Here is a 24,746-nt window from a genome sequence, read left to right on the forward strand (position 1 = left end):
TATAATGATCATATTAGTTAAATATCATAACAAGTACTTTTACAGGTATTATATAGTAACATGTTTTAAACAATAAGTTGTTACTAAGATCTTTAAATAATCAAATTTGATTAACTTGTCCTTAAGTACACTCAAAACTATAAGCACAAAAAAGGTAAATTCGTGTCCAAATGTAGTATATTTCTTGCATGGTGAATTATTGAGTAAAAAGTTATGATGATAAAAAGTTTTTACTACATCATTTCATCATTCCCTTTATATAGCTCTTGAAAACCTCTCATTTTATTCATGAAATTTTAAACACCATCTTCTTTAATAATACAAAACAAAACATATTCTCATTATCTCTACTACCAAATAACATGCTTAAACACACAAATTTTGTTTTCGAGATTTTAATAACCTTCATATTAGGCTGCAATTTTGATAGAAACAAAATGTTTACCAAAAACTTTGCTACATCAACAACATGTGATCTTCCAAACCATGCATCAATTAGTTCACTAAACAGAAGTTTAAAACTTGATGGTGAAATTCAATTCGAAAACCTTCGTTATGCAGCTAAAGATTTTGGAAATAGATACACTTACCACCCTGCAGCCATTTTAAACCCAAAATCAGTTTCTGATATTTCAAATCTCATAAACTTTATATTCCAAATGGGACCCACATCCGGTTTAACCGTCGCACCTAGAGGTCATGGTCACTCACTTGAAGGTCAAGCTCAAGCACATCAAGGTGTGGTCATAAATATGGAATCATTAGCTAAATCTCAAGAAATGAACTTTCACATTAATGGCGATACAAAAACAAAAACGCCTTTTGTGGATGTTTCGGCTGGTGCACTTTGGATTGATATTTTGCATGAGAGTCTTAAACATGGGTTAGCACCAAAATCATGGACCGATTATCTTCATTTAACGGTTGGTGGTACGTTATCTAACGCCGGAATTAGCGGACAAGCTTTTAGACATGGACCTCAAATCAATAATGTTCATCAGCTTGAAGTTGTTACAGGTATATTTTCATAAAACTTATACTTGTGTATGATCAGTTGCAAAATTTACAACCAAATAATACTAATAAGTGGCACTGTCATGATGCCATATGGAAGATAGTGAAAATAGTGAAGACAAACTAACAACATTGTCATATTAAAGACTTTATTTAGGGGACCAAACTAAAAAGAAAGTACAAGTATAATTTCTGGATTTGAAAGAGACTACACTTGAAGGGTATGATGGTAAATTTGCATAAAAATGATTAAAAAAACAAATAATATCATGCACTTATTCAAAAGCCCATTAGAGAAAATAATATAGATTTACTTAAATTTTGGATTTCGCAGGGACAGGACAAGTAGTTACATGTACAAAAGAAATAAATTCTGACCTTTTTTATGGTGTTCTTGGAGGACTTGGACAATTTGGTATCATCACACGAGCGCATATTTCGCTTGAACCAGCACCGAAAATGGTAAAAGATTGTAGCTTTCGGCTCATGATCTGCATATAAAAAGTGGGTTGTAAATCTTTTAGCTAAATTTTTTATTTTGACAGGTGAAATGGATCAGAGTACTTTACTCAGATTTTGCTACATTTACAGATGATCAAGAGCATCTAATATCGTCATCAAATGGTTCATTCGATTATATAGAAGGGTTTGTTTTGATAAACAGAACGGGTATCCTTAACAACTGGAGGTCGTCGTTTAAAAACAAAGATACGGTCCAGGCTGGTCGGTTATTTTCTGAGGAGAAAACAGTTTACTGTCTGGAAATCGCTAAGTACTTTAAACAAGAAGATAGCGTTAAAATTGATCAGGTAAAGTGAAAAGTTTGAAGTTGAAAAAATTGGGCTAGTCAGGTGGGTTATGTAACGGGTCAAAATGGGTATATTTTGGTACGGGTCAGGTTGACCCGACCCAAAGACACTGTTGTCCATAAGATTACATTTTATTCATAATATCATATTTTGGTTCGAATATATGTTATTTCAAAAATATCTTTTTTCATTGAATATATTAAAAGTACATTTTGGGCAACTTTCAACCCGTTTGACCCATTTCCTTTCAAGCTATTTTCTTTTAATATAATTGACCCGTTAGATAGAAAACATGTCCCAAATCAACTCATTCGTTAATGAAAGGTTCGACATTGCTACCACTTTGGCTATAACCGTACCAACTATACTAATATTAATCTATGTTTGTTGATATACAGAAAGTTGAAAACTTATTGTCGAAACTGAACTACAATGAATCCACACTCTTCATATCACAAGTTTCGTACGTAGAGTTCTTGGATCGAGTACATGTATCCGAGTTGAAACTTCAAGAAAAGGGTCTATGGGATGTCCCTCATCCATGGTTGAATCTTCTTGTTCCCAAAACCAAAATTTACAAATTCGCTAACGAAGTTTTCGGGAAAATTCTCCCCGATACTAGCAACGGACCTATACTCATCTACCCAGTTGACAAGTCAAGGTAGCAGAAAATTATGGACCCCTTTGAGTTTTGATTGTGACTGAGTAAATGATAAATTTATTTTAAAAAAAAATTATGAAACTTTTTGTAGGTGGGACACTAAAACATCAATGGTGACACCGAACGAGGATGTGTTTTATTTAGTTGCGTTTCTATCGTCTGCAATGCCATCTTCAACAGGAACCGACGGTCTAGATTACATCTTAAGCCAAAACAAAAGGATTTTAGAAGTTTGTGAAACAGCTAAGCTCGAAACCAAGCAGTATTTGCCTCATTACAACACTCAAGACGAGTGGAAACAACATTTTGGGAGTCGATGGGACGATTTTGTTAGAAGGAAATACACATATGATCCTTTAGCAATATTAACTCCTGGACAAAGAATTTTCCAAAAATCGGTCAGTTTTTTATAACAATGATAAGTTGTTCGAACGAGACCATGAGTATTCACCATTCAAGCTCAAGCGTAACAAAGCTACGAACTTGTTAAAAATGTACATTCTTATCGGAATATATATATATATATATATATATAATTTCAGTTGTAGCATATGTAGAAAATAAATTAAAATTAGAAAAAAACATTTATCTTGGCATGTTTCATCATTTTGGTTTTGATGGTTGCAACAGACGATGTTATTACTTTTTTTAGAAGTAACTTCAAATAATACTTATGCTTTCTTGCAGAGACTTAAACTTCAATTAGATTCTTGATATTTTAACATAACTTTGTTCATGAATATTTTTAATCTAATTCTAATATTATCTCTTAATGTACAAACATGTACTAACTATTTTCAAAATGAATTATAGTATCTTGTTACTAACTAAAAGCATGTTCTTGTCAATGTGGATAATATAACTAACAAACCTAACTCTATCTTCTTAAAGACGATATGATTATTAGTCCTGATACATAGCTCGGTATAATGATAGGTCTTCACAGTTTGAATCGTCTTAATCATTCAACTGCATTATTGACTTTTATTCGTTACGAAAGCAACAACCATTATAATTGCTATAAACATATTAATCAATATTTTGCCCACATCTAGGATTTCTTTACTCAAGAAAGAAACATATCACTACTATACACACTCAAATAATGAAGTTTTTCTTTTTCCCAAGATTGGGTTTTGACCAAAGGGTCGAGACGGTCGGGACCTTAAAAGGGTCGAGACGGACGTTGACTTTCAAATATATAAATATATATACACCCATATTTTAAAGCAAAAAGACTTTCTTTGACCACTTTGTACCTATAATCGATGTTACAACTAATTTAATACAAAAAAGTAACACTAAACTACGTTAATTTTGAGTGGTTTGACCGTCTTTAACCGAATTTTTGACTTTTGACTGGCGTTGACCCAACCTTTCCCGCCTATGACTCGAATTTTGACCGTTGACCGACTTGTTAGATGCCGAGACGGAGTCGAGACGGGCTAGCCACCAAAACCCCGCAACGGCCGTCGCAACGGACGAAATTTGCAACCATGGTTTTAACACAAAAAATGGCAACTATTACTTAGGTTTTTAAGTTGCTAGCTAAATGTTGAGCACTTCATAATCATCTGCTAGTTAATTAGATTTGGACTCATATTCATATTAAACTTATATAAGATTTTAACTATGCATAAATTTTGAGGTGGTCAGCGAAAAGGTATAGGCTGTTTGTAACAGACTCCTACGAGCCATTCGAGCTTCTTTCTTAATTTTTCTGTTAGAAAAATGTGAAGAATTTTGAATAATCTAGTTGGATGACAAACATATTTGTTTTAGTTACATTCGTTTATGGGTTTGACCCATTAGATATAGTTAGAAGTATAAACAACAAGCTCGCCGTACCTGAAGGTTAGATCAATACACTTTATAAGTAATCAAACAAGTTTATCAAAAATATGTTATGATTTTTATAGGACTACGAATAGATAATGGGAACCAGAGTTCCAATAACTCAAATCTTGACACAACTTATGATTTTTTAGTCCTTTTTTTTTTAAACCGAAATTACATACTAATGAGTTCATATTATGCAAGAAAACCGACTTATAATACTTACCAGTTTAGCATGTCTTCCTCTGTTGCTGTTGATGTAATTATAAAAGCCTGCAGCAAATGACCAAGTTTGACCAATTTTCAGAGTAATCCCGAGTTTTGATCGATTTTCCAAGTAATCCCGAGTTTGACCGACATTTGACTTAGATTGACCAAGTTTGACCGAATACTCGCCGAGTAATTTCGAGTTCTGCGACACTGGTCGGATGGATACTAGAGTTGCCAACTTTCACACATTGACTAATGAACATGGCGATTCAGGATACGTTTTCTTTAATGGGTTATATGTACAAAAGAAATAAATTCTGACCTTTTTTATGGTGTTCTTGGAGGACTTGGACAATTTGGTATCATCACACGAGCGCATATTTCACTTGAACCAGCACCAAAAATGGTAAAAGATTGTAACTTTCGGTTCATGATCTGCATATAAAAAGTGGGTTGTGAATCTTTAAACTAAATATTTGATTTTGACAGGTGAAATGGATCAGAGTACTTTACTCAGATTTTGCTACATTTACAGATGATCAAGAGCAGCTAATATCATCATCAAATGGTTCATTTGATTATATATAAGGGTTTGTTTTGATAAACAGAACGGGTATCCTTAACACCTGTAGATCGTCGTTTAAAAACAAAGATCCAGTCCAGGCTGGTCGCTTATTTTCTGAGGAGAAAACAGTTTACTGTCTGGAAATAGCCAAGTACTTTAAACAAGAAGACATCATTACAATTGATCAGGTGAATTTAAAGAAAGATAACAAAGTAAAAATTGTTCCTAAAGGTTGAAAAACTGGGCTAGTCAGGTGGGTTATGTAACGGGTCGAAATGGGTATATTTTGCTACGGGTCAGGTTGACCCGATCCTAAAAATACATTTTATTCAAATTATCATATTTTGCTACGGGCATGCCTCTCGAGTTTTGTTTACAAGGTCTTTTGGCTCTACTATTCGAGGCAACAACAAGCGTCGATTTTGTGGCGTCTTGAATGTCGCTTAGAGCCTAAATTAATTTTTCAGGCAGGTTTAAATACCCATGGAAATTTGATTTCTACCATTTTCATGGCGTATCTTTTCTACTTTTACTTTTTATTTATTTATTTATCCTTATTTATTTCTATTTTTTTATTTTTTTATTTTTTTTATTTTTATTTTATTTTATTTTATTATTATTATTATTATTATTAATTTTTTTTTTTTTTTATATATAGAGGCCGGAGGTCCGCGCGGAAGCAATCTCTCTACTCTGGGGTAGGGAGAGGGATGACTTTCTCTTCATGTGGGTAGAGAATTTTTCTCGACTCGTGGATAGAGAAACGACTTCTCCTCTATTCTAGGATAGAGGAAGGATTGTTTACATCTCACCTCCCCCATACCTCGCATATGCGGGATTGGGTATTGTTGTTGTTGTTGTTGTATATTATTTCAAGACTATACACACTTTGGGCAACTTTCAACCCGGTTGACCCATTTCCTTTAAAGCTGTTATCTTTTAATATATCTGACCTGTTAGATATAAGACATGACCCTAAACGACCCATTCGTTAATAAAAGGGACGAAATTGCTACCACTATGGCCATAACCATCCCAACTAAATGTAGCCTACCAACGCTAATTTTGATCTATGTTTGTTCATACACAGAAAGTTGAAAAACTTATTGACGAAGCTCAACTACAATGAATCCACACTCTTTATATCAGAAGTGTCGTATGTAGAGTTTTTGGATCGGGTACATGTTTCTGAGTTAAAACTTCAAGAAAAGGGTCTATGGGATGTCCCTCATCCATGGTTGAATCTTCTTGTTCCCAAAACCAAAATTCACAAATTCGCTAAAGAAGTTTTCGGGAAAATTCTCCCCGATACTAGCAACAGACCTATACTCATCTACCCTGTTGACAAGTCAAGGTAACTTTCATAAAAAGTACTTTATAATGATGAAGTATAATATAAAAAGTACTTCATAGAATTCAAGACACTGGTTCAGTTTTGATTCTGTATTCGTCACTGACAAATAAATTTAAATAATTAATGCAACTTTTTGTAGGTGGGACACTAAAACATCAATGGTGACACCGAACGAGGACGTATTTTATTTAGTTGCGTTTCTATCGTCTGCAATGCCATCTTCAACAGGAACCGACGTCTAGATTACATTCTAAGCCAAAACAAAAGGATTCTAGAAGTTTGTGAAACGGCTAATCTTGGAACGAAGCAGTATTTACCTCATTACAACACTCAAGACGAGTGGAAACAACATTTTGGGAGTTGATGGGACGATTTTGTTAGAAGGAAATATACATATGACCCTTTAGCAATATTAACTCCTGGACAAAGAATCTTCCAATAATCAGTCAGTTTTTTATGACAATGATAAGTTTCATGAATGAAACCATGAATAACAAAGCTATGAACTTGTTTAAAAAGTACATATTAATCGGGAAAAAATATATAATTACAACTGTAGCATTTGTAGAAAACTGGAAAACATATAACATTGTATGTTTCTATCATTTTAGTTTTGAAGGTTGCAACAGAGGATGTAATTACTTCCAAATGTGCCTAATGTTATAAGTAACTTTGTGCTTAAATAATACTTGCGCCTTCTTGCAGAGACTTAACAACTTGGTACAATTTTTCTGATAATATTACTCAACTTTGTTTCTGAGTATGCCACCAATATTATATTTGGATCATTGACAATCCTATGTGAATAAAGGCTAATATTATATAATTCTAATATTCTCTTTTAAAGTACAAACCTGTACTAACTATTTTTTAAATGAACCATAAGTATCTTGTAACTAACTAAAAGCATGCTCTTGTTAAAGGGGATAATATAACTAACCAACCTAACTCTTATCTTCTTACAGACGATAATGATAGGTCTTCACAGTTCGAATTGTCTTAATCATTCAACTGCATTATTGACTTTTATTCGTTACAAAAGCAACAACCTTTATAATTGTTATAAACATGTGAATCAATAATTTGTCCACATCTAGGCTTTGTTTACTCTAGAAAGAAACATATCACTCCTATACACACACAAATAATGAAGTTTTTCTTTTTCCCAAGATTGGGTTTAACCAAAGGGTCCAGAAGGTCACGACTTTAAAGGGTCAAACGGGGGTCGAGACGGACGTTGACTTATGTTGATTTTCAAATATATATTTACATTGATTTTATAATAATGGACTTTAATTTGGGCTAGCTATAACCATGTGCATTTAAGGTAATCCGAATATTCATGTTTAAACAACTGCAATATCTTCCTTTCCTCTATTGGGGGATTCACAATAAGATAGCACCATCCATCACCTGTTGAAGAAAAAAGAAAAACATGTCACATTCCTCATCATATATTGTAAAAGCATATTCAAGCAGAAGAAAAAATAAATAACGGTAAGTCAAGAGTGGTTAGAAAAGAAATCGGTTTAACAGTTGATAAAAATCATAAAACCACACATAATAATAATATGTTTACCTCGAGAACTTGTGAACAATCTCTGATTTAAAGTCTTGGAGTTTAAGAAAGCTCGGACGATAACTGATTGTCCACGCACCTGCAAATTCTGATTTCTCAATTGTACTTGTATCTTGATGATATACAAACAGGTCCTCTTGACTATTTGCCATTAAAATAGTTGCATCAATCAAACTCCCGACTGGGTACCCAAAATAACCAAATCCAGATTGTATAATTGAATAAATGCCTTCATTGATCACCAATTCCTTTTGCCAAGAGTTCTTGATAGTACCATAATCCCTCATCACCCAGACGGAAAAATCTAAGCAAGTTCCAGGAGGACCAGGATAATATGCATAACATAAGCAGCCCTTTAGAACAACCAACTTCCCATCATGTTCTTCTAAGCCTACTGGAGGAGAGGGAAATAATTGAAACGTCTCGTTATCAATATTAAATGTGCAAATATTTTCAAGAGGATTTTCATGGTCATCTAGAAGCCAATGAACATGGTTATTCAAGAATGTTCCGGTATAACCAAAAGAATTAGGAACGTGACCAAGACGTCTCCATTGGCCAGTACCAAGCGTGTAAATCTCCGCATTCACTTTCAGATGTAAAGGCAATTTGGAATCTTCAAAAACCCGTATAACTTTGTATTCCCCTGTTAACGAACTGACTCCAAAACCATAAGAATTATGGATATTACCTTTAATCTCCCTAGGAGGAAGGATAATATATTCTCGAGTGATTGGATTACATAAGTATATCATATCATCGAATCCATACTCAAAACCAAACAAACATATCAAGCCATTAACTGATCCGTGTGTATACACTATAAAAGCTTCAAAATCTGGTGCAGGGAAGAGATCCACACTCATGATTGGGTCGTGGTATAAACGACGGCGCCCATGTTGCTCTTCAATCTCGAGCAGAATTAGAGATCCCTCTTTAACTATAGGGGGATCCTCACAAGATGAAAGATAGCTACGAAACATGATACATTGAGGTGATTTGGTGAGGTGAAGATTAATAAAATGAGAGTCGCTGATTAGATTTAGCCACTCACGACAAACACATTTGCAATGGATGATTGTTTTGACGGGTAGTCTAACAAGAATCTCAACCATCTGATTATCCGATAACTCTTGTATGGATGAATTGTGACTGGTGTCACCAACAACTGATTTCAAAAGGGAGCCTTTAGTTTTTGACAACTTTCTCTTATTTCTCTTTTTTCCCTTTTTTTTTCTTTTTTCAGAATAAGAAGTTTTTGTATCTTTGAGCACAAACTAAGTCTTAGGGTTTTTGATCGATTTTTGTGGTATGTGGACAAACTATACTATAGGGATTATATGATGAGACAAAGTAAGATAAATCAATTACGGAGTATATGATAATAAAGGCAATTTATGCAAAGTGACCTAACTAACACTCGGCGAACAACAACAGCAACAACTACTAATTAACCTAAATAAATTCAAATGAAACAGAATCAAAACGAAATATGGAATGAAGATAAACTTGATATTGACATATCTGGGAGAAGGGAGTGATAGTCTTCATGTTGCTGGTAGAGATACAATGGTAGAAAAGAAGACGGTGATTTACTTGTTTTGCGGCGGTGGAGGACGGTGATTTAATTGTTCGGCGGCGGTGGAGGACGGGTTCAGCGGTGGTTAAACGGGTCTAGGCTACTCCGATCGAATGTAAATTACCTGCTTTTGATTCTGATGTGGAACTGGAGGTCGATTTAGAAGATAATGTTCAGGGTTTCGAATCGAATGCCATTCCAGGCACTGGTTACGTTGTTACCACAGGCTTAAGAGGTTGGGCCGACTGATTTATTTCCTTCTAATTTGGGCCAATTGGTTGCGGGGGCCCAGTAGTGTGGAAGGGCCTAGTTCTGGTCTCAAAGTTGATCCAAAGGTGAATGGGGCCATTGGCCCATCTTATTTTGAATCCGTGGCGTCCAAATTTGATAAATCGTTTGCTAAAAAGCCATCTTAAGTTATCACACGAAATTTTTTGACCATTTTTCTTATTCACCCCAAAATATGGTGTTAATGAGGATTGAACGAGATTTGATGTGAGTACGTCACCAATATTATATTTAAACCATTTGTTAATTCTAGTGTAGAATGCCTTATTATAATATTCTCTCTTAAGGTACAACCACATATCCCACATTTGTGGGTATCAGGTATGGGTATTTTTTGTTGTGTCTTAAGGTACAAAAGCATACAAGATAAATATTTATATAAGCAAAAACAAACATTTCACAATCTGAAAATGGTTTTACAATTCAAACTCCTTACATTCCCTTATCCCTTATCAGTCAAAAGTAGCCTTGTAAGATGCATATTTAGTAATAGTCCACCTACATTATATTTACATGAAAACCATATCTTCAACTGATGTGGAACTGGAGGTCGATTTAGAATATACGAGTAATGTTCAGGGTTTGGAATCGAATGCCATTCCAGGCACTCTGGTTACTGGTTACGTTGTTTTACCATAGGGTCAAGAGGTTGGGCCGACTGATTTTTTTTTCTAATTTGGGCCCATTGGTTGCAGGGCCCAGTAGTGTGGAAGGGCCTAGTTCTAGTAAGTTAAACCACAATCGTTAGGGCTATATATGTTTATCAATGTCCAATGAACAAGATTTTTTTTTTTTTTTGATATGAAACTTTGTATGAAAAAAAAAACACAAAACGATAACTAATCATATTTCCTTATATTAACATTATTACTCCATCGCTTATATATACATGCATGTATAATCAAACCTAAAACCATAACATACGTATGATAAAATCATAATAATTCGACTTGGATTTCCAGGTTTAACTTCGATTTTCTTTTTTTATCATTCACTATTTCTTTTATCGTTAGCTATTACGATGTCGGTAACGGCGGGTGTTAGAGATACTGTTACCATAAGATTTAGGGATAAACATGATGGATTTCAATACATAAACAAAGTCACAAACCCATTTTGTTACATATAAATTCGTGTGTATATGTATATATAAAGCGGAAGCAATTTCAAGTTTATGCATGTAAAGTTTAACCCTTTTAAATTTGAAATCCATTAAAGATCTAGTCTTGAAAATACACTTAAATGTAAATAGAGCTAGTTAGATGTTTATACCTACTCCAAAATGGAGGTGAAGAACTAGGATGAAGAAGATGATGTAGATGAAGAAAACTTCTAACTTGAAGCCTCAAATCTTTGATACCCACAAGCAATAATCAACACCCAAGACTTGGTTAGGATTTTAGACACTTAATTACTTGCAAAAATCAACCAAGAATCCCTTGAAGAAAAGGAGAGGAAATTGCAAGTATTATTTTCAAAATGCTAGAGTCAAAGAGTGTGTTAAAAGTTGCACCAATGCATGTGTATTAGTCATAATTATATGGAGTAATCAAGGAAGGGTGGTTGGCACCTAGGAGCCTTCAAAAAAATGGCCCCCCACCCCTTCCATTTATTTTATATTTTATTACATATTTATAAAACATACATGCATTTAGTTGTAAGTATTTTATTTTATAAGCCTTTTATAAAATAAAATGCAACACACATATGTTACATACACTTTATATTATTTATAACCTATATAAATAATATACAACATGTAGTAACTTATAATTATCCAAATAATTATATCTAGCATTTATTTTAGAAAACCAATTTCTAAAATTCAAGTGTCGTGTATTTGCTTTAATGATCCGATTGTCAAAACAAATACATAAAGTGTTGATAGCTTGTTATTGGGTATGACCCGACTTGGATCACAACATGTAAGCCACATTAATTTATTATGTCTCTCGGGCACAAGAAAATCCTTCAATCTCCCACTTGCACGAGAAACATAAGGAATTAATGCAAGTGACAGATACCACCTAACGACCGTCCATCACCCCCAACATGTTATGACTTAGTGCCATTCAATAACATCATCCCTTTCGAGTTTCCATTTCGAATATGATTTAGGTGAATCTTTCAATATATCCTTTTGCCCTAGATGTCATGTTAAATCCAAGAGACATAGAATGATCACTCTCTTATAGATTTAACTTTGTCAGGCCTTAGACATCTGACTCTCAACGAATAAGAGGGACAAATTCCATCTTGACTACATACGTCCTAGACATTACACTTCGTACCATACCTGAAACCTCCCTTATGTACTACCATGTTTCAGAATAGCGAAGGAAAGAATCAAGGCACAATATTCGGTGAATATCTGAACCCAATATGTGTCTCAGGTCAGAGGATATAATGATATTCTCCTTTACTCAAGATTACATGTGATCAACCACAAAGGTTCCATATAGTAATCTTGAGAGCGGGTCTTCCAATATTTGTGTCCCACAAATATCTATGAACCTTGGTTGCAACCTTGCCCTACATTCACCATTTGAATGTTAACCAATCCAAGTTCATAATAGTCTAGACCTCACACTTGTTCCCACAAATGTGATCAACTACGGAATTTAGAATAATAATTTATTCATGGATAAAATATGCTAAATTGGAACATGACTCATAATTTAAATTAATACCATAATTATATTAATGAGTTTGAACTAATTCGTTCCGTTACAATACATAAAGTAGATCAATTCCAATCACTAGAATGTCGAAGCCCTAATGCACAAACATGTCCCTCATGTTTTGGCCCATGTAAAAGCTTCGTGAGTGGATCCGCAACATTTTGATCTGTGTGAACTTTGTGAATACATATCTTTCCCTTTTCAACCTCATCCCTAATGTAGTTGAATCTCCGCTCAATGTGACGAGTCTTTTGATGAGCACGAGGTTCCTTGATTTGAGCAATCGCACCCTCGTTGTCACAAAAGATCTCAAGAGGGTCCTGAATGGAAGGGACCACTCCTAAGTCGTCGATGAATTTCTTCATCCATGCAGCTTCCTGAGCTGCCAATGAGGCGGCAATGTACTCCGACTCTGTAGTGGATAACGCAACAACTTCCTGTTTCGCACTCTTCCAAGAGACCGCACCACCATTTAACATGAATACATAACCGGATTGTGACCGAGAGTCATCTCGATCAGTTTGGAAACTCGCGTCCACGTAACCTTTTACAACGAGTTCCTCCTCACCAGACCCATATATTAGAAACATATCCTTAGTCCTTCTAAGGTATTTCAATATACATTTAACCGCAGTCCAATGACTATTTCCTGGGTTATTCTGGTATCTACTTGTCAAGCTTAGAGCGCATGACACATCCGGTCTAGTACATATCATTGCATACATGATAGACCCAATAGCAGATGCGTATGGGACTTTCTTCATTCTCTCTTGTTCATCTTTCGTGGTAGGACACTGAGATGAACTGAGAACGGTTCCTCTTTGAATAGGTACCAAACCTTTCTTAGAGTTTTCCATCTTGAACCTTTTCAAGACCTTATCAATGTATGTACTTTGACTTAAGCCTATCAATCTCTTGGATCTATTCCTATAGATTCCAATCCCCAATATATATTGTGCTTCTCCAAGATCCTTAATGGAGAAGCAACTTTTTAACCAAGTTTTGACCTCTTGCATTGTGGTTATATCATTCCCAAATAATAATACGTCATCCACATATAGCACAAGGAACATTATGGAGCTCCCACTAGCCTTCTTGTATACACAAGCTTCATCACCATTTTTAATAAAGCCAAATTTCTTTGCCTCTTCATTAAAACGATGATTCCACATTCTCGATGCTTGTTTCAACCCATAGATTGATTTCTTTAACTTGCATACTTTTTTAGGATTTTTCGGATCGACAAAACCTTCGGGCTGTGCCATATAGACATCTTCCTCAAGATATCCATTTAGGAAAGCGGTTTTGACATCCATTTGCCAAATTTCGTAATCATAATGAGCAGCGATGGCAAATAATATCCTAATAGACTTTAGCATTGCCACAGGCGAGAAGGTCTCATCATAGTCAACCCCTTGAGTTTGAGTGAAACCCTTTGCTACAAGTCTAGCTTTGTATGTATCCAAGTTTCCATGTATGTCGGTTTTCATCTTGAAAATCCACTTGCAATCAACTAGCTTAGAGCTAGGAGGTTGCTCAACAAGTTCCCAAACTTGGTTTTCATACATGGATTGCATCTCGGCGTTCATGGCTTCCTGCCATTTATCTTTATCTATCCTTGATAAAGCATCTTTGTAGTTTGTCGGTTCATCCAAATCAACCGTATAGCAACCATCCACGAGAAACCCATATCTCTCGGGAGGATTACTAATCCTACTAGATCTTCGAACGTCTTGTGTACCTTGATCATCCACTTGATCATTTTCAGCATCCTCATGTTGAGTGCTAGTGTCAACCAATTGTGTATCATCGGCTTGATCTTGTACCTCTACAAGATCTATTTTTCTTTCACCATCACCTTCCATAAGGAACTTGGTTTCAAGGAATTCCGCTTTCCGAGCTACAAATACCGTTTGCTCGGATGGATCATAGAAGTAATATCCCATGTCATCTTTGGGATATCCTATGAAGATACACTTTGTGGATCGAGCATGTAGCTTATTTGCTACATAACGCTTAGGATAAGCTTCACATCCCCATACTTTCAAGTATGAAAGAGAAGGAGGTTTTCCAAACCACATCTCATGAGGAGTTCGTTCCACTTTCTTGGTTGGGGCCATATTTAAAATACGAGCCGCGGAGCTTAGACAATAACCCCAAAATGATAGAGGTAACGAGCTTCTAGCCATCATAGATCGAACCATATCCATTAGGGTTCGGTTCCTCCTTTCGGATACTCCATTAAGTTGGGGTGTTCCGGGTGGAGTAAGTTGTGAGATGATCCCACAACTCCTAAGATGATCTTGGAAGGCATCGCTTAGGTATTCACCTCCTCTATCGGTACGAAGTACCTTGATTGTCCTATTGAGTTGATTTTGTACTTCGTTTTGATATTCTTTGAATGCTTTAAACGTTTCGTCCTTGTGTCTTAGTAAATAGACATATCCGAAACGACTAAAGTCATCAATGAAAGTAACAAAGTATCTTTCACCATTCCTAGTTATGGGTTTAAAGGGTCCACATACATCCGAATGTATTACACCCAATAAATCTTTAGCCCTTTCATGAGTGCCTTTGAAAGGTGCTTTAGTCATCTTGCCTTGTAAACAAGATTCACATACATCAAACGAATCCATTTCATTTGATTTCAAAAGTCCATTCCTTTGAAGTGTATGCATTCGGTTCTTGTTTATATGTCCAAGGCGACAATGCCATAAATAGGAATCACTCAAATCCCTTTTGAGTTTCTTGGTGCTAGTATGGTATATTGAGCTATTAGATGATGCATCATCATGAACCAATTCATAAATTCCATTTGAAGGCGTAGCCTTGAAATAGAATATATCATCTTTAGAAAAATGGATATCATTATCAATAAAATTAACATTGAAACCACATTGTCTTAAGCGAGAAATAGAAATAATGTTTCGACATAAATCCGGTGCATACAAAACATTTTCTAAAATAAGCTCCAATCCACTTGGAAGCTTCAAAACAAATTCTCCTTGAGCTTTAACATGCACCTTTGCACCATTGCCCATATAGAGACTTGATGTTCCCGCTTTATGATCACTTCTTTTGAACCCCTGCAAAGAATTGCAAATATGAGTTCCACATCCCGTGTCTAATACCCATGTATTAGAAGAAGTAATACTAAGCTCTATATATACCATATATATATTACCTGAGGTTTGCCCTGCATCCCTCTTGTCCTTCAACTCTTTAAGATAGACCGGACAGTTTCGTTTCCAATGACCCATCTCACCGCAACCGAAACATGGGTCTTCCTTGGGGTTTGCCTTCTCGGCTACCTTTTGCTTCTTGGCCTTGTTGATGGTTGGGGTAACCATCTTCCCCTTCCCTTTGCCTTGATGGACGGGTCCTTTTCTCTTAGCCACCTTTGGCTTAGAGGTGTTACCTTTAGACCCACCTTGATCGATTGCTAACACGGGTAAAGCTCTTTTACCCATGCTTGTTTCCGCCGTCCTAAGCATACCATGAAGCTCACCTATGCTCTTATCCATCCCATTCATGTTGTAATTAATTACAAATTGATCAAACCTCTTTGATAGGGAGTTAAGGATAAGATCGGTGGCTAACTCATTAGATATGTTAAGGTTGAGACGGTTAGCACGATCGATAAGGCTTTTCATCTTAAGTACATAAGATGAAACCGATTGGGATTCGTCCATACGACAAGCATGAAGCGCCCGAACCGTTTCGAAACGCTCAACACGTGCTTGTTGGAGAAACATCTCCTTCAATTGTGTTATCATGTCGTAAGCGCTATGATGCTCGAAATCCTTTTGGAGTTCGGGTATCATAGTCCCAAGCATTAAGCATGAGACTTGAAGGGAGTCGTGGCAATACTTATCGTAAGAGGCCATTGCCTCCACATCACTCTCATCCGGTTGGTCGGGAATGGGGTCCTCAAGCACATACATTTTATCCTCTTGTTTGAGGACAATCCGAAGATTGCGGAACCAATCCATAAAATTTGTATGGTTGAGTTTGTCTTTCTCGAGGAGAGACCGTAACGATAGGTTGTTAAAGTTAAGTGGTGCGTTGTTCATGTTGTTGTTGTTATTAGCGGCCATCTACAAAATTCAACAAAGTTCTTTTAAGTATCGATTTGGATTTAATAAACAATACCCTTTTAATTTGTTTTATTAAATATTAGAATCCAACGGTAAATCAAATTTCGGTTAGGTGACCTTTATCCCGTCATTTGATTTAGCTAGGTAGTCATAATGACAATTGCAATCCTTTTGCAACTTCTAAGTTATGGGATCATGCAATCCTTTTGCATGGCATATTAATCCCATCAACGCCTATTTGTTCCTCATGCTTCGGTGACCCTAAGTTCATGATTCCCAAATCAAGTCGTCCTACTTGTGTAGACATGTAGACTTAACATACAAGTGGTTAGGTGACCTTTATCCCACAAGCATGCAAAGTGTACTTTATTCATATTAGTTCACTCATGACGGTTAGGTGACCTTTATCCCATCATGAGATTCCTAATATGTCTAAGTGTTTCCACAAAAGGATGGCGTTTAACTTGTTTATCTTGTATTAGTAAAGGGATTTTAGGTTTTCTACATTCTAGTTTAGAAAACAAAGTGCTATACACCAACATGCATTTGGTGTGTAGTATGTTTATGAAAAACCCATTTTCATGTGCCTTTTAGTAACCAATTACTAGTTTTAACCATTTCATTACCTTTTAAATAAACCATTTTATTCAAGTCTAATAACCAATTATTAGTGTCATTTTGTTATGTTTTATTATAACCATTTTATAATGTATTATGCAAGTGTAATCATGTGATGATCTTGTAGCAACCAAACATACAAACATACACAAACATGCATAGCAAAGTGTTCACAATCAAGAGCCATTTTGGTAGACATTTGTTTAGCCAATAAACAAATGTCACCTAAGGGGTTAAACCAAAGTAAGAGATTTTACCAAAATCTCCCACTTAATCTTGTAATCTTCAAAACTTCATCTTGTAATCTTCTTCATGAATCTTCACTTTCATTTTACAAAATCATATCCTAATACAATTTTTCTAGAAAATGAAATAACAACCTATTCTATTTTACAAACCAAAATAGAACAAATTACATACAAAATACAAGATTAATTACAACTTTTACAAACCAAAATTACAAAATAATTACAAGCCATATGAATGAATATTACACCCATGAATAATCACCAAATCAATCAACCAAACAAACACATGGCCTAGGCTCGATTGTGAACAACAACATAACATCAAACATGGCCAAAACTTGAAATCCCAAACCCATTTTTGGGACCAAATATTTCGGCCATCACCATACACCCACCAAAACTCAATATTTTTACATTCTACTTTCATGCATGTTGGTAGATTGTAAAGAAAGTGAGTTTACTAGCCAAAAACAAGAAGCATATTAACAAGACTTTGGCTCTGATACCATTGATGGATTTCAATACATAAACAAAGTCACAAACCCATTTTGTTACATATAAATTCGTGTGTATATGTATATATAAAGCGGAAGCAATTTCAAGTTTATGCATGTAAAGTTTAACCCTTTTAAATTTGAAATCCATTAAAGATCTAGTCTTGAAAATACACTTAAATGTAAATAGAGCTAGTTAGATGTTTATACCTACTCCAAAATGGAGGTGAAGAACTAGGATGAAGAAGATGATGTAGATGAAGAAAACTTCTAACTTGAAGCCTCAAATCTTTGATACCCACAAGCAATAATCAACACCCAAGACTTGGTTAGGATTTTAGACACTTAATTACTTGCAAAAATCAACCAAGAATCCCTTGAAGAAAAGGAGAGGAAATTGCAAGTATTATTTTCAAAATGCTAGAGTCAAAGAGTGTGTTAAAAGTTGCACCAATGCATGTGTATTAGTCATAATTATATGGAGTAATCAAGGAAGGGTGGTTGGCACCTAGGAGCCTTCAAAAAAATGGCCCCCCACCCCTTCCATTTATTTTATATTTTATTACATATTTATAAAACATACATGCATTTAGTTGTAAGTATTTTATTTTATAAGCCTTTTATAAAATAAAATGCAACACACATATGTTACATACACTTTATATTATTTATAACTTATATAAATAATATACAACATGTAGTAACTTATAATTATCCAAATAATTATATCTAGCATTTATTTTAGAAAACCAATTTCTAAAATTCAAGTGTCGTGTATTTGCTTTAATGATCCGATTGTCAAAACAAATACATAAAGTGTTGATAGCTTGTTATTGGGTATGACCCGACTTGGATCACAACATGTAAGCCACATTAATTTATTATGTCTCTCGGGCACAAAAAAATCCTTCAAAACATAATAGAGGTAAAATAGGGCAAACGAAAGTCAAAAGATATAGGTGTGGTAAAGCTCCTAAGTGGGCGGATAATGGCGGCAATGAAGAAGGAATCGATAATATACAAAGAATGTGGTCGAGATCATCAACTTGTTTAGAAAAAGTGTTGTTTCCTAGTAGTAGGGATAGGGATGATGAATTTAATATTAATATAATTATAAGATCAATCGTTGTTAATATTAATACAATATTATAATATCTAGGTATAGAAATTTGTACATTAAATTAAATAAGAAAATCTAATAATTAAATTATTATATAGAATTTACCGATACGTGGTAGAAATAAATGAGGTGTTGACACGTAGCAAGAATTAATTTGGAATTTACACGTACAATTATTTACGCACTTTATATAATAGATAGAAGATAGATAGATAGATAGATAGATAGATAGATAGATAGATAGATAATCGGGTATAACTTTAAGATAAAAAAATATATATACATGGGCTAAATACAGATTTTGGGCCGCCCATGAGGCTCATGGCCTGGAATACATAATTTCTGAAATTATATTATATTATATTTTATATTTTATTATATATTACTATTACTATATAATCTCGACTCCGTGGTAAATATAATCTACTAGGGCTTGAAATCGAATTGTTGCATAATTAATTTCTGAAATTATATAGTACGGAGTTAATTTTTTATTATTATTATTTTTTTGTGTGGCAAAAAACCTGGAAAAATAGCAATGAGGCCCAGCCAACAGATAGTTGTTAAGGCCCAAATAAATTACATGACACCCTCATGATTCTTATACGTAATAAATCATAGGGCCCAAAATTGAAAATAGGAGCAGCTCCTTTACAAACCGACCGTGTGCAAAATAAATTACTATATATATCAATCACAATCTCCATAAGTTGATCATCTCGACTCCATAGACCGAATTACGATTCAATTACTTCCGCTGGTAAGCAAATCTATATCTTTGATTCAAAATTAGTATATCTAATTATTTCAGTTGATTTCGTGTGAAAATCTAGCTAGGGTTTCTATTACGATGTCGGTAACAGCGGCTATTAGGGATAAACAGAATAGAGGTAAAATAGGGCAAACGAATGTCAAAAGATATATGCGTGGTAAAGCTCTTGAGTGGGCCGATGAAGAAGGAATCGATAATATACAAAGAATGTGGTCGAGATCATCAGCTTGTTTAGAAAAAGCGTTGTTGTTTCCTAGTAGTAGGGATAGGGATGATGATGATAATAATAATAATGTGAAAGATGATGATGATCCTAGGTTGCGGAGGTTAACTAAGTATAAGTTGGATGATGATAAGGGATATGAGGTAAGATCTGATCATCGGAGATTTAGGCAGGCAGAGGAAGAAGAAGAAAAGTAGAAGTTGGATGTTGATGTTGATGTTGATGATGATGATGATGATGATGAGGATGCAGTGGATGAAAAGAGGAAGAGAATTAAGGAAACGTGTCAGCAGAGGGAGCGAGATGAAGCAAAAAAGATGATACTGGAAGGAGGAGAGGATGAAGAGGAAGAGGAATCATCATCATCTGAGTATGAAACGGATGATTCGGAAGAAGAAGAACAGATAATGGGGATAGCGATGGTGAAGCCGGTTTGGGTACCGAAAATGAAACAGGATACGATTGCTGAACGGAAGAAGATTCAAGCTGCTGAAGCACGGGCGAGTGAGGAGTCGAGGGAAAAAGTGGAGAAATGGAAGGTGGAAACGAAGGAGATGCTTATTAAGGAAATACGTAAAGATATGGAGATTCAGAAGAAGAATATTGAAGAAGCAGGTGGAGGTAATATTAATATTAATATTATTGTTGATGTGGAAACAGATGATGAGTTGAATAAAGCGGAAGAGTATAAAGCGTGGGAGGCTCGTGAGACGGCGAGGAATAAACGAGATACAGAGGAGAGGAATGATCCGAAGCCTGCCGGTGCACCGAAAGTTAGGAGGAATATTATTATGAGTGATGAAGAGTGGGAGAGGAATAATCCGAAGCCTGCCGGTGTACCGAAACGGAAAAGGAGGAGGTATCTGCAGAAGTATTATCATAAGGGTGCTTTCTTTCAGGATGATGATACGGATGGAATTATTCTGAGATGCGATTTCTCTGCACCGACTGGAGAGGATAAGATGGATAAGACGATTTTACCCAAGGTTATGCAAGTCAAACACTTTGGTCGAAGTGGAAGGACAAAATGGACTCACCTTGTTAATGAAGATACTACTACGACTGACTACTCGAATAACCACCACCCATGGACATCATACAACAACCATACACTTTGGTGGTCAAACTACAACAACACCGAAAAAAGTATCATCATCTGCTAAAGAAGCGAAGAAAAACTCTAGGAGGAGGAGGCGGAGGATAACGTTAATAATTAATGAGTACCCGATGCCTACTGATGCTTCCTTATTTTGGTTTTGAAGGTTGCAATAGAGGATGTAATTACTTCCAAATGTGCCTATTGTTATAAGTAACTTTGTGCTTAAATAAAACTTATGCTTTCTTGCAGATACTTAAACTTGGTATGATTTTTGATACTTTTAACATAAGTTTGTTCATGAAAATGTTACTTTTATATCTTAAAGGTACAAATATGTACTAACTATACTCTAAATGAATCATGGTCTCTTCTGACTAAACTAAAAGCATGTTATTGTTAATAGGGATTATATAACTAACCTAACCCTATCTTCTTACTGGTACAGACTATATGATTACTAGTCCCGATACATTGCTTTGTATAATGATAGGTCTTCACAGTTCGATTCGTCTTAATCATTCAACTGCATTATTGACTACAAGTGAGAATCAAATCAATAATTGCACCTCTCGTTTCTGAAACCTAGAACGATTCACAAATAGCGTCAGGGGATTGATTTGATTCTAATTGGTGATTTGATTGTTATGTTATGATGATTTGATTAGTGATTTTTAATTCTGGATTCGAATTTTCTGATGACTTGATTGTTAGTTTTGATTTTGTTTATGTTTATGAAACATCATAGTCACTCTAATTGGTTTTAGTAATTGGTTGTTGTTGTTGATAAAGTTGTTACTATTTCGTTTATATATCCTTTGTGATCATCTGGTTTAGGCCTTGCACACCACATGGAGCAAGCAAGCTGTGACGACCCGGGAATTTTCGACCAAATTTAAACTTATTCTTTATATGTTTCGACAAGATAAGCAAAGTCTGTAATGTTGAAGTCTCAAAAACTTTGAACTGTTTTCATGTACACTTTTTGTAGTGACCCGAACTTTTCCATGTTTATATATATTAATTGAGGTTGATATTTACATGATTAAATGTTTCCAACATGTTAAGCAATCAAACTTGTTAAGACTTGATTAATTGAAATATGTTTCATATAGACAATTGACCACCCAAGTTGACCGGTGATTCACGAACGTTAAAACTTGTAAAAACTATATGATGACATATACATGGATATATATAGTTAACATGATACTATGATAAGTAAACATATCATTAAGTATATTAGCAATGAACTACATATGTAAAAACAAGAGTACTAACTTAATGATTTTTAAACGAGACATATATGTAACGATTATCGTTGTAAAGACATTTAATGTATATATATCATATTAAGAGATATTCATACATGATAATATCATGATAATATAATAATTTAAAATCTCATTTGATATTATAAACATTGGGTTAACAACATTTAACAAGATCGTTAACCTAAAGGTTTCAAAACAACACTTACATGTAACAACTAACGATGACTTAACGACTCAGTTAAAATGTATATACATGTAGTGTTTTAATATGTATTTATACACTTTTGAAAGACTTCAATACACTTATCAAAATACTTCTACTTAACAAAAATGCTTACAATTACATCCTCGTTCAGTTTCATCAACAATTCTACTCGTATGCACCTGTATTCGTACTCGTACAATACACAGCTTTTAGATGTATGTACTATTGGTATATACACTCCAATGATTAGCTCTTAGCAGCCCATGTGAGTTACCTAACACATGTGGGAACCATCATTTGGCAACTAGCATGAAATATCTCATAAAATTACAAAAATATGAGTAATCATTCATGACTTATTTACATAAAAACAAAATTACATATCCTTTATATCTAATCCATACACCAACGACCAAAAACACCTACAAACACTTTCATTCTTCAATTTTCTTCATCTAATTGATCTCTCTCAAGTTCTATCTTCAAGTTCTAAGTGTTCTTCATATATTCTACAAGTTCTAGTTACATAAAATCAAGAATACTTTCAAGTTTGCTAGCTCACTTCCAATCTTGTAAGGTGATCATCCAACCTCAAGAAATCTTTGTTTCTTATAGTAGGTTATCTTTCTAATACAAGGTAATAATCATATTCAAACTTTGGTTCAATTTCTATAACTATAACAATCTTATTTCAAGTGATGATCTTACTTGAACTTGTTTTCGTGTCATGATTCTGCTTCAAGAACTTCGAGCCATCCAAGGATCCGTTGAAGCTAGATCCATTTTTTTGTTTTCCAGTAGGTTTATTCAAGGAACTTAAGGTAGTAATGATGTTCATAACATCATTCGATTCATACATATAAAGCTATCTTATTCGAAGGTTTAAACTTGTAATCACTAGAACATAGTTTAGTTAATTCTAAACTTGTTCGCAAACAAAAGTTAATCCTTCTAACTTGACTTTTAAAATCAACTAAACACATGTTCTATATCTATATTATATGCTAACTTAATGATTTAAAACCTGGAAACACGAAAAACACCGTAAAACCGGATTTACGCCGTCGTAGTAACACCGCGGGCTGTTTTGGGTTAGTTAATTAAAAACTATGATAAACTTTGATTTAAAAGTTGTTATTCTGAGAAAATGATTTTTATTATGAACATGAAACTATATCCAAAAATTATGGTTAAACTCAAAGTGGAAGTATGTTTTCTAAAATGGTCATCTAGACGTCGTTCTTTCGACTGAAATGACTACCTTTACAAAAACGACTTGTAACTTATTTTTCAGACTATAAACCTATACTTTTTCTATTTATATTCATAAAATAGAGTTCAATATGAAACCATAGCAATTTGATTCACTCAAAACGGATTTAAAATGAAGAAGTTATGGGTAAAACAAAATTGGATAATTTTTCTCATTTTAGCTACGTGAAAATTGGTAACAAATCTATTCCAACCATAACTTAATCAACTTGTATTGTATATTATGTAATCTTGAGATACCATAGACACGTATACAATATTTCGACCTATCATGTCGACACATCTATATATATTTCGGAACAACCATAGACACTCTATATGTGAATGTTGGAGTTAGCTATACAGGGTTGAGGTTGATTCCAAAATATATATAGTTTGAGTTGTGATCAATACTGAGATACGTATACACTGGGTCATGGATTGATTCAAGATAATATTTATCGATTTATTTCTGTACATCTAACTGTGGACAACTAGTTGTAGGTTACTAACGAGGACAGCTGACTTAATAAACTTAAAACATCAAAATATATTAAAAGTGTTGTAAATATATTTTGAACATACTTTGATATATATGTATATATTGTTATAGGTTCGTGAATCAACCAGTGGCCAAGTCTTACTTCCCGACGAAGTAAAAATCTGTGAAAGTGAGTTATAGTCCCACTTTTAAAATCTAATATTTTTGGGATGAGAATACATGCAGGTTTTATAAATGATTTACAAAATAGACACAAGTACGTGAAACTAC

General features: G+C 34.5%; 2 protein-coding genes and 2 pseudogenes across 2 annotated transcripts; 3 read left to right on the forward strand and 1 right to left on the reverse strand.

Annotated features, from left to right (window-relative positions):
* Positions 1-282: 282 nt before the first annotated feature.
* Positions 283-3,170, forward strand: LOC139876570 (cytokinin dehydrogenase 1-like). The gene is made up of 5 exons (XM_071863911.1): positions 283-1,017; positions 1,349-1,476; positions 1,560-1,823; positions 2,222-2,484; positions 2,576-3,170. The coding sequence occupies exons 1-5, from the start codon at positions 363-365 to the stop codon at positions 2,895-2,897; spliced, it is 1,632 nt and encodes a 543-aa protein (XP_071720012.1). The 5' UTR covers positions 283-362; the 3' UTR covers positions 2,898-3,170.
* Positions 3,171-4,834: 1,664 nt separating this feature from the next.
* Positions 4,835-6,891, forward strand: LOC139877534 (cytokinin dehydrogenase 6-like; annotated as a pseudogene).
* A 560-nt stretch (positions 6,892-7,451) lies between these two features.
* Positions 7,452-9,779, reverse strand: LOC139877144 (F-box protein At3g07870-like). Its single transcript, XM_071864560.1, has 2 exons — positions 8,029-9,779; positions 7,452-7,862 (listed from the first exon to the last, which is right to left on the reverse strand). The coding sequence occupies exons 1-2, from the start codon at positions 9,141-9,143 to the stop codon at positions 7,859-7,861; spliced, it is 1,119 nt and encodes a 372-aa protein (XP_071720661.1). The 5' UTR covers positions 9,144-9,779; the 3' UTR covers positions 7,452-7,858.
* A 10,224-nt stretch (positions 9,780-20,003) lies between these two features.
* LOC139874289 (uncharacterized) lies at positions 20,004-21,311 on the forward strand (annotated as a pseudogene).
* Positions 21,312-24,746: the final 3,435 nt, after the last annotated feature.

The sequence above is a fragment of the Rutidosis leptorrhynchoides genome, chromosome 11 (assembly GCF_046630445.1).
Source record: "Rutidosis leptorrhynchoides isolate AG116_Rl617_1_P2 chromosome 11, CSIRO_AGI_Rlap_v1, whole genome shotgun sequence".
Lineage (NCBI taxonomy): Eukaryota > Viridiplantae > Streptophyta > Magnoliopsida > Asterales > Asteraceae > Rutidosis > Rutidosis leptorrhynchoides.